The sequence below is a fragment of the Charadrius vociferus genome, unplaced genomic scaffold (assembly GCF_000708025.1).
Source record: "Charadrius vociferus isolate BGI_N301 unplaced genomic scaffold, ASM70802v2 scaffold413, whole genome shotgun sequence".
In the NCBI taxonomy this organism is placed as follows: Eukaryota; Metazoa; Chordata; class Aves; order Charadriiformes; family Charadriidae; genus Charadrius; species Charadrius vociferus.
The window spans coordinates 661,488-672,898 of record NW_009647738.1 but is presented as its reverse complement, the minus strand read 5'-3'; the positions used below and the strand labels follow the sequence as shown (position 1 = coordinate 672,898).

General features: G+C 41.3%; 1 protein-coding gene across 1 annotated transcript; it reads right to left on the bottom strand.

Moving 5' to 3' along the window:
- Positions 1-10,946, bottom strand: DDX17 (DEAD (Asp-Glu-Ala-Asp) box helicase 17). The gene is made up of 10 exons (XM_009881885.1): positions 10,812-10,946; positions 10,099-10,164; positions 9,660-9,801; positions 7,452-7,612; positions 7,191-7,363; positions 6,769-6,879; positions 6,228-6,289; positions 5,741-5,800; positions 1,268-1,507; positions 1-569 (listed from the first exon to the last, which is right to left on the bottom strand). The coding sequence occupies exons 1-10, from the start codon at positions 10,935-10,937 to the stop codon at positions 1-3; spliced, it is 1,710 nt and encodes a 569-aa protein (XP_009880187.1). The 5' UTR covers positions 10,938-10,946.
- Between the last annotated feature and the right edge of the window lie 465 nt (positions 10,947-11,411).

Sequence of the window (11,411 nt, the reverse complement as noted above, 5' to 3'; positions counted from 1 at the left end):
TCAGTAATGTGGACCGGGGGCCATTTTTGCTGGGCTCGAGGGATTTGACTGGTGAATTCTAAGTCTAACCTGCATGAGAGAGACACCACAATGGGAAAGAAGAGAAAGAAAAGGTTCCTTTAAATGCAAGAGGTCTACACTGGTCACCAGCAGGCGAGTGGTCTCATTTGCGTGAGGGGGGAGGGGGCCCACCATCCCTGCATACTGCTGTTGGGTAGTGCTCTGTGAGGTTCTCCCAGCGGTGGCAGCTGTGGTGCTGGCACCATAGCCACTAGCACTGTACTCTGCAGTGCCATAGCCACTCGTGCCACAGGCAGCTGCTCCATAGCTCCCTTGAGTGTAACCATACTGGCTCTGTGCTGCCCCAAAAGCAGAATTTGGGCTCCCGTAGGCACTGCCATAGGTCTTGTTGGCTCCGTTGGCATAACTGTCACCACGCTCACGGTCTCTGAAGCCACCCGAGTCTCTCCGGCCCTCTTTCACTCCCCGGAGCCTCCTGTCACACTCCTCCTGGTACATCAGGTTAGGGTTGTTTACTGAACTGCTCGTTCGGTAACGAGAACGACCTCCTGGCGATGAATATATTAAGATTTAGTACCGTGAACAAGTCTTAAACAATGAACTCTGGTACTATTATGCCACCCTTTCTCCCCCTTCTACAGCCACAATTTTGCCCACAAGGAGTGAGTTCTCTTGACTGACTATAACTTCCCTGCACAGCTGTGCACGCGTCTCTTCATTTTGTTCAAGCTGTAAATATGAAGTTCAAAAGGGGTTCTTAATACATGTGTTCAGAGACAAAAGAAACTGAAGAAATTCAGGACCAGCTTGAAATTGAAAATATAATGAAACTTACTACTCCTTCAGGGAATGAAAGGAAAAATAGTGTTAGTCCCTGAAGGTAAAGTGTCTGAAGGTAAAAGGTAGCCCTTCACTGATTTCAATTTTGCATCTGCATGCACACACATCCTGTTGCCTGTGCTCAGGTAGGAACTGCAAGGAATTAATTAATTCAGGCAAAATTAGCTCTGTGAGGACCTTATCAGGAGAAAAAAGAAAAAGGATACAGCTAAGGTAAAACAGTTGACTGCCTCTTTTTTGGACAGAAACACTGCATCTACAGAACATCTTGAGATCTCAGGTACGAAACAGCTTTATTACTAATCTACCGTTTGCTATCTTACTACTTCCCTACCCTCTTTTAATATTCCCTCCCTCAAAACTGGGAACCTATTTCCTGTGTAGCCCTTTTCCCATGTGCCTTTACCTCCACCACCACCTCCTCCTCCTCTGTGGTCCACAAGCTGCATCAGTTTTGGATTGATGGCTTGATTGGCTTCTTCCAACACTTTGATAAGCTCCCTGGCTTGTTTCAGGTTTCCTGGTGTGAAGAAGGTGTAGGCAGTACCTTTGTTGGTACTACGTGCGGTACGGCCAATACGGTGCACGTAATCTTCAGAGCTGTTCGGATAGTCGTAGTTTATCACAAATTTAACGTCTTCCACATCTTGTGAAGTGCCCAGGTGCGAAGCACAGTGAAGGGGTGGGGTTGAGGAAAGGGGAGAAGAAGAGAGGACGTGCCAACGAAAGGTGGGGAGCACGAATGCAGGTGACAGTAATAAGAAAAAAAAATACAAAGTTAGTAATTGCATGGGATAAATACAAGACAGACTCATCCCAAAAGAGTAGAAGACTCATATTTACGATCATCAGGAACAAAGATCAGTGTCCTGAAAACCAGTGGTAATTTTAAAGCAGTTTTGCCCTGCACTCAAATTCATCCTCCCCGGAATGTATTCCTCTGTCTTCACGTGTCAAAGACACTGATGTTTGTGAATGAGCTAACTGAATTTTATACTTTTCTTTTTTTTTTAAAAAAAAAAAAAAAAAAAAGAAAAGCAAACCCACAATCTGGAAAGTGAAAATGCCACCATCCGACAGAGCAAACTGGGGTGGAGGAAGGGCAGAACTGCCATGGTAAAGCTTTTACTCTGTTGGGAGAAGTCTAACAAATAATAACGGTAATGAGATCACTTACCTTCCACTTGGCAACATGAAATAAAAGGCAATCTTAAAAATATTTATTTTTACAGTCCTAATAGAACACAGTGAACTACTTCCCCTAGCCTAAAGCTTAAGGCACTCCAATTACATTAGTCTTATTCAGCCAACTTATTAAAAATTATTTAGACCTAGAATATCTTAACTCAGCTTCGTAGTTATCACCAGAATGCATTGCACTAACATTTCACCATGCTGTTCCATCCAGTTCTGCCAAGCTTTTTTAATTTGGACAATCCTGAATTCCATTAACAATTCCACACTTCTAAGGTCAGATGGAAGCAGGAAATGATCAAATTGCTTTGATTGCAAAATATTATTAAAATTTAGGAGATCAGAACTGCACACCTTATGGGAAGTCAGACTTCGTAAACTTACGGGACAGAAACAAGGTAAGTGTTAGTGTAACGCTTCAGTGAAAGCACCTCAAGTACCAGAAGCACCTATTTGCTATAGTATACAATATTTTAAAAAAGCATTGTATTACATTAAGTACCCTAACAGCTCGTAAAAAAAAAAATTTAAAATCTGCATTTTAAGAAGAATATTCTGAAAATATCCAAGATAAAACACAGATTTTTGTGATTTCCTTTCTTTTTTGTTTTAAATAGAGAAACATTCTCTGTTTGTTACCAGACCGATGCACACTCCCTCCTCCTGTGGGAAACCGCTGCAGCCGATCCCGTCTCTTTGCCTTTTATTTTTGGCGGCCTCCTTTCGAAAACTCCGCCCTCTGACACGGGACCACTGGAGCGCGGGGAGCATGCATCAAGGGTCCGTGGCAGCGAGAAGTCCCCACACACGCTCGCTCTGTGAACTGGCTTAGACGCTTCTCTGTAGCCCCATTTGGTTGTGAAGCGCCGGAGAACCTGGGTTCAGGTAAAAGTTTCAGGTCCTCCAACGCTTTTTGTCCCCTATTTGGGGTTCTTAGGGGCAATTGTCAAAAAAATGAAGATACAAAAATTACATCCAAAGGGTCAGACTGCATCTATTGCCCAGACTGCATCAATTTCAAAGGGGTTGTAGGAAAAATAAAAACAAGAGGGATGTAGTGACAAGAGGGGGACTTCATGTCTGTTTCTTATTACAGCAAAGGGGGGGGCTCCTCAGTCTTTGCTGACTCCAAAGTCCTGAATCACACCAAAAAAAGGGAGTGAGAAGGCAGGTTTCACAGGGGGCTGCGCGAGTCTCCAGCTAGGGTCCTTGATGCAACAGGTTTTTTTTTAAAAAGGGGAAAGTGAAGTAGAGAGAGGAGTACGTATGACAGATTGCATCTTCACAGGCAGGGTGTAACTAGCCTGACAAGCTGCAGGCTACATGATCCTCAGTCAGTCCCGTTTTGCACATCCATCAGTAGCAAAGCGACTTGAATTACCACAGAGGATACAAGGACATGCTTTCCCAGCAGAAAGCACAGCGAACTGTAGCTACCAACGCAGGCGGAACTGACTTGACTGGGGAGGAGCGGGAAGAATGGGAAGGCAGGAAGAGGAAAATGCAAAGGTGTTTTCCAGACTAGGAAGTGGTCTTGGTAGAGCACGCAGCTTGCTGAAGAAAGACCAGAGCAAGTACAAGACTCGGCTTCTCCAGTCTAGCATGCTCCAAAGTGTTTGCGCACACTCACAATCTTCCTGCGCTTTTAGAAGATAATGTAGCAGGATCAAGAACTGAAACTGTAATTCATTTTTGACAGCTACCTGGGAAACATTTCCTTTGTCAGACCATCAGAATGCCATACGGCACAGTCTCCGACTATTAATCAGGAGAGATACAAACTAGCAAACATGCTAGTCTAGAGAGCTGTTTAGACCATCAATGTGGATGTGCCCCCACCCCTGCACTGAGAGTAATCTGCAGCTGATATCAAAGCTTCTGTTAAAGAAAACAAAACAAAACAAATTCAATGTTTTTAGTTTAATAAACTGAACAAAAAAATAAAATTAAAAAAAAAAAAAATCAGTGCAGAGAGGACCTCACTCCAGGGAATTATCACAAAGAAGTCATTATGGGACTCAGAACTTACCTGGAAGAAGCTTTTTTGAAACCAATGTTCCATTAGGAAGAGGGAAAGCCCTGGTGACTCAGCCAAAAGGCGCGCGCCCCTGTTTTATGTTATTTAGGTAGAAGCCTTCACTTTCCAGGATCTTGGAGGAAGTCGTCCAGAAGTTTGCCAGTTAAGTGACTTATTTTAAGAAGCAGCAAACTCAGGGCCCCAAAATAAGCAGAGATGTTGTTCAGTAACAAGAAACAGACTCTGGTACCTTTCCCCCTTCGCTCAGGTGAAGTGGAGATGGGAAGTGGGGAGACTGTTTTCTGAAGTGTTATCCAATTGAGTAGTTTTGGGGGGAGTGTTTTTTTGAGGGGGGGTGAGGCTGTTTTAAATGTCTAGGCAAGATGCACAAAGAAGCTACCAGCACATAGCAAGCCTGTTTAAAAAATGCTGCTAGAGAAAGCAGCTCTCTTTCATACAAACTGGTTTCAGGCCTCAGTCCCTTCTCCCAACAGGCCCAAGTTCTAACTGCACAGGTCCAGACATGACCCTAGAGGGCAGAGACTGAAGTCCATGTAATCACCTCTCTGAGGAAGTGTTGGACACTTTTTGAGGGGGGAGGGGAAGGAGGGGTGAAGGTCGTGTGAACAAAGGCTGCCAAGTCTAGTAATGGTCTGCCTGTATTAAAGTGACCATGTGATGCACAGCACAGCCACCCTTTCAGCATATGAAAAAAGAGAGCTCAGATAACTGAGGGGTTTTTTTAACAGCTAGAGATTTTTCTGAGCTGATTTGCAATGACTTGCAATAATTTTGTCTAAAATTTACTACAAGACATTGACCTCCAAGTAGTTTATCTTCTACCAAACTCAGGGAGGGTGCAATACTCAATGTTCATTATTAAACGCAGAGCACTTCCGAAGTCATCCTCCTCTTCTAGAGTGGACACATGTATAAGGACTGTGCTCAGCACAAAGTGTTTCACAATGCAAACAAACTTATTAAAAAAGGGGGCACAACTGATGCATCCAGACAGATCATCTTCATACCACCAGAATAGAGCTGTGCAATTTTGATTCAATTACACATTTGGGTAACATGATGTTTAAAGGCCATATAAAATCTCAGTGGTCCTGCCTAGAAGGAACACAGAGGAGGGAAAGTTACATGTCAAGACCAAAGATCTGGAGCAGTGCTTTCTCAGATGTGAATACATCTGTGGGGTAAACATGCATGTACACTGGGGTTGGTATGTTCAAATCTGAGGTGTGTCATATGGGGAGAATATTAGCTATTTGCTGTTGAAATGCTCTCCCACAACTTCCTACTTGAACTTTATCTGACACGCTCTGAACTGAGAGCAATCCATCCCTATCATCCAGCAACAAAAGCTGGATTTGGGGAAGAAGTGAGTGTGGTGGAAGGGTTGGGTTGCATAATTGGACGTCTCTTCTCCCTCTTGGCGATCGATTGGTCATGCCTAGGCCTTGCTGCAGACCAAAGCCTGTTCATTAGGAGCAGGAAGAGACTTTGAATATGAAAGAAAAAAAAAAGATTAATGTTAAAAAACGTATTTCACATGTGGGGGAAAATCACGCTTTGAATTTTTTTTTTTTTAAAAGAAAACATATTTCAGTCCGAAGAAGAAAAATATGCAGCAGTAGGCAAGAGCAGTCTATGTGTACAAACCTAGCCCACGAGATGCAACGTCGGTAGCAATGAGGATAGGAGCCTTTCCAGAACGAAACTCTGTAAAACAAAGCATGCTATGAAGTAAGTTTTGTTTTCAAAATGATAAAAGTTACCTGAACTTGATTTACACTAAATGCTCATTTTCCAGAATCTAGGTAAGATGGGTCAGTCAATTTCAGAAACTCCAGCAAGACAGAATATAACATGTCAACTATTTTTCAAAATCCAGCTCTCTGGGTGAAGCAATTTTACCATTGAGCTTTTGCGTCCTGTCCCCGTCTCCACCCCCCAACCCCCCAAAAGGCATATACAAGTACTGCAATTAACAGTACAAAGGCAAAGGAAGTTCTTTTGAAATGTATCTGTCAGATAGAAACACAATTACCAAAAAAAAAAAAAAAAAAAGACGACTGGAGAAAAGCACATCTCTGTACATTAAGTACAGCAGGCAGCTGAGTTAGTCTCCCCTCAGTGATGGACTCACCATTAAGCACCCAATCTCTTTCTGGCTGACTCTTGTCTCCATGGATACACATAGCTGGCCAACTGCCAAACAGAGATGCACATTAGTTCAGACTGAAAGTATATACATTAAAGGCAACAGGAAGCTTTATTGGCATTTCAGTAAAAAGGCAAAAAATAAAAGACTTGAGAAATATTTTATTCCCTGTCCTCCTCTGGCCCGTATCTACCTAGCATGTATACTGGTTTGTTTTTGCACGTTAAACCCACTGCCTACATCAACAACCATCTAAGCCAAATCACATTTGTTATATTGATACAGTCCTGATTAGCGTATCAGTATTCCAATACACTAAAAGCTGCCCAGCTTACAAATATTCTCTCTCGCACTAACGCTTTGATGGACTGGAATCTTCTGGGAAATGAAGACTGAATTCAGCCAAGAAAACAACAGACAAGTTGTTCCTAACAGCAGCACCATGAACATTCAAACCTTACTGCTTTTTGATTACAATTTCTGTTTCCCACTAGAAACTAGGGGAGGGAGGGGGGAAGCTAATCACCCATCTCTGCGCATCCTTCGAGTGAGATCATCACATCGCCTCTTTGTCTCCACAAAGATGATAGTCTTGTTTTCTTTCTCTGCCATGATTTCTTCCATCAGTTGGATCAGTCTAAAATAGACACGAGAACTAAGATGTATATCCACATATACAAGAATATAGGAGCACTTATATTAAGAACATCACAACACGCATCCACATAAATCAGTGAATATCACTTACAGAGAATTTAGGTCCATTGTACAACAGTATGGTTAAGATATACCCAACATACTAGTTAATTACAAGACTTAATTATTTTGTAACACTTAAAGGTTAAATAATACAAGTAACCTCACTATTCAGAATTCATATTTGGCTTTCAAAGCAATGCAGTTTTTAAAGTACAACCAAAAATTGAAATGGTAGGAAGATCAGCTTACTTATGGTCTTTCTCGCTTTCCATGCATACATCCACTATCTGCAGGATATTGTGGTTGGCACTCAGCTCCAAGTTTCCCACATTGATCTGAACATAGTCCTGCAGGAAGTCCTCGGCAAGCTGGCGCACTTCTTTTGGCCAGGTGGCACTCCACATCAGAGTCTGTCTGTCAGGCTAAGAAAAAGGGAAAACATATTTATTTAAGGTATTGGACTTTGAATGGGAATCCAAAGGAGGGTATCCTTTTACAAGGTCCACGCACCCTGATCTGGTCAACAATTTTACGAATTTGGGGTTCAAATCCCATGTCCAACATCCTGTCTGCTTCATCCAGCACCAGGTACGTACACCGGCGAAGGTTGGTCTTTCCTGCCTCAAGGAAATCAATCAAGCGACCTGGTGTAGCAATGCAGATCTCCACACCTTCAAAACAGAATGAGGAAAAAGAGTAAGGCTCTTCATTTGAATGTCAATTGGTATTTTTAGTCAGAATGAATCACCTTCCAGAGCAAAATTGTTTAAAAAAATAAAAAAGCACCACCCTCATTCGTACCCAAGATTGAGTCATTTCAGTAGAAGCCCTAGTTTCTTTTAATATATTCTCCATTCTGAAATTACTGTTACAGTGCCATTAGAATAATAAATGCAGTATAGAAGCTAGAAGCTTACTGTCAGAAAACACCAGCAAAGAGCTGTCCAAAAATCAGAAGTAAAGCTTCTACTCGAGCCTGACCCACCTTCATCCAGAATTATACAGTCTGAAGAGCTCTCTAGGAAAGCAAGAGCGAACTCCAGCTAAACTCTCCATATTAAGCAAACATGAAGTGCTCCTCTTGCTAGACAGGTCAAATTGGTGCCACTTTCACTTTTTTTTTTTTTTCATTTTTCCCCCTCCAATTATGCACCAATAGCGACAACCATCCTGCCCTTATCTGTTAGCATAAAACCAGAATACAAGTATTCATAAACTAGTATCAGGTATGGCACTTTATACACTCCTTAAAAAGAGGGACTGGTTTCCACCGATTCCCAAATCTTACATGCCAGTCCCTCAGTGTCACTGAAATGTCCACAGAAAGTAAATTTAGGTAAGCAGTAAGGTGAAAAAGAGCAAAAAAAACCCACCAGCTTTCCTGATACAGCATGATGTATGCAGAGTATTTTGTGGCAACCCAGATCTTTTTGTCTGTGTTAACCTGGACTCAGAGTTGTCAAAGCTGGGCATACTTCTAGTTTCTATAAAGCTCATGCAAGATTTAATTAGATTTCTAATGGAGCCATTAGTCTGCCAGAGAGACTGAAGGAACTGCCATTTCTGTTGTCACTGATGAACTCCTTCAAAATAAATTAACTAAATACCCAATAAATCACAACTGAGAAAAACCCCATGTGTTTCCTGGATTTTATTCAACAATCTTTGCTGCAGAAAATACTAAGCAATCATCCAAAGACAGTAACACCTGAAAGGACTGAAAGCACTGAACCTGTCCACATGCCCTAACCAAATGGTTTTCTTCAAAAGCTGGAGTGCTCCTATTTTACAGCACTCCAGAAATGTGTGCAAAAACCCACCACGCCGATCCTCCCAAGGTCTCTTCACGTAACCTTTGACTCTTCCATTGAAGATGCTACTTTTGAATTGGAATGCACTACCATTTTCTTGAAGAGAACTCTCCCACACATGCCTTTATCCCATTACTGCAGTTTTCAATAATGACTCTGCAAACTGCAGTGGTAAGTAAAATTTTCTGGTTTTTTGAGTAGGTCTGTGTATATGTATATATACACACATATATATAAAAGCTTACCTTAATAATACCTCTTACATCTTTTTATATAATTCTACAACATTTTTTTAATCTAGTGAAGATGAAAGCCATCAGCACATTCCTGCACTTGAAACTGTATGTAACTAGCCCTCAATACGAAGGTTAGGTCACTTGAGCACTACTGTGTTGCAGTAGTTGCTGTAGAACCAGGGTTCCTCATCATTCCCAACTCCAGCCCGTTGCTATGTATGGAAAGGCAGTTACAGTTATGGGGTTCATGAATAGAAAGAGAGCTTAGTGCTCAAGAGTAATAAAAAAACCCACCCTAAACCCACTGTCTAAAGAAGATTATATACATTCAGAAATTAAGTTTGATTTCTCATTCCTTAAACTTGCTACTACTGCATTTCCTAAAAATAACGTCTTCTCTTTCTGGTAAGTTTCCTCTCCCCTTCCTATGTCCTGATGATCTTCAAAAGTGGAAAGTTCAAAGAGAAAATGTAAAGGAAATCTAATATCCAAGTAAGTTGCTACACAACAAAGAAGAGAAATACTACATGCACTATCACTGTAACTGGAGAGATAGCTGCTCATTCACACACATTCCCCTTCTAGCAGGTTCTAAAATGATCGTTTTATTTTTATAGAGATTTTACAATATCACCTCCTCCAGAAGCTGCCAACGGCCATTTTAAAATTACCTCTTTCTAGATCTCTGATTTGGGGACCTTTGGGTGCTCCTCCATATATGCAGGTACTCTTCAGTCTTGAACATTTGCCATAATCATCAGCCACCTGCTGCACTTGCTGAGCCAACTCTCTAGTAGGTGCTAGAACCAGACACTGCAAAAGGAATCGATTCAGGATAGCCAAGCTGCACGCGCATCCCTAACTTAAGGGCTCTGCACAGATACCACAAGCAAAGTTGGACCATCTGCTCTTTAATAGCTAAAACATTTAAATATCTTTAGACTATGTCAGCAATTGCACAGCATTTCAACTAATGAGTGGGATGTTCACATTGTGATAGTAAACATTTCTCTACTTGCTATTCTGATATACCAATTAAATAAAAGTACACATCTCATTAACAATGCCATGCCACACACACAAAAAGGAAGAGAATTGATGACTACTTACAATTGGGCCATCCCCTCTCTCCAAATATGGCTGGTGGTTGATGTGAACAATTGCAGGCAACAAGTACTGAAAAAGAAGAACTTCAAGTCAAGACACAGGACTTCAATATTCCGTGCCAATTATCACCTGCCATGACAACTGGATCACGGCAAAAGCCCACTTAGCCTAACATCCCTTCAAGAAGCCAACACCTGATGTGAGAGACAGCAAGAAACATTGGCTATATAGAAATCTGGATTCTGCAAAATCAGATACTTGTTATCCAATAGAACATAAGATTTTCAGAGCTGCTGACCAACCATACCTGGTTTGACATGAGCACAAAATATAGTCGGTCAGCACCTCTGAAAGGAAAGCTCAGTTAAATTTGGAGTCCAAGAGTAGAATCGAGCAATCTTTAACTTGCACAGTTAATAAAACAAATATGCTAAAGAACACATACTATTTTTTAAACCACAATCTAAGCATAGACCAAAGAGAAGTGACTAAGCATCCAAAAAGACATACAAAATACGTGCCTGTGAATAAGACAGGCTAGTTGAGACTTAAGTGTCACCCATGATGCAATACAGCATGCTTTAAAAACATGTAATCATCTCACTATGTTTGTAGTACACTGACAAGCCCCCAAAACTAATAACAAGTAGCCAAGGGTAATTTCTGCAAAGTAACTACGAAAACTAACCAAATAAATAAAAAGGAAGAATACATACTGCTAGTGTCTTCCCAGAGCCAGTCTGCGCAATGCCCACCATATCACGACCACTGAGGGCTAGTGGAAAGCCTTGGCACTGAATTGGAGTGGGTTCTGTGAAGTTCTGGTCCATCAAGGCATCCATCACATACTCTAAGAATTTAAGAAAAGAAAAAAATTCTTAAAGGATAACTAAGGCTTCAGAAGACCTTTCAGAACACAGAACAGGCCTAAACAGTTATTGGTTTTGAGCAATCCTTGTGATCTTAAAGAATGGCAACATACTTACGCGGAAAGCTACACTGGTGGAAGGCAAACACAGGTTTGGGGCAGCCCTCCATTCCTCGGATTGTTATCTCTTTCTTTCTTCGCAATTCTTCAACTTCATACTATTTATGTGGGGAAAAAAAAAAAGGAAAGACAAACATCAAATGTCAGCACGGACTTAAAGTGCATCTTTCTAACTATTAACTCACTTCATATCTCTATGTAAACGGCTTCATTAGAGAATTGAAATGAAGATCTAATAAGAACTACTTTCCTAAGGATTTTAATCTTGAGATTGAGCTATCACATGGCTTCTACAATATTCAGAGGTATAAGCTCTCTACGTAGTCCA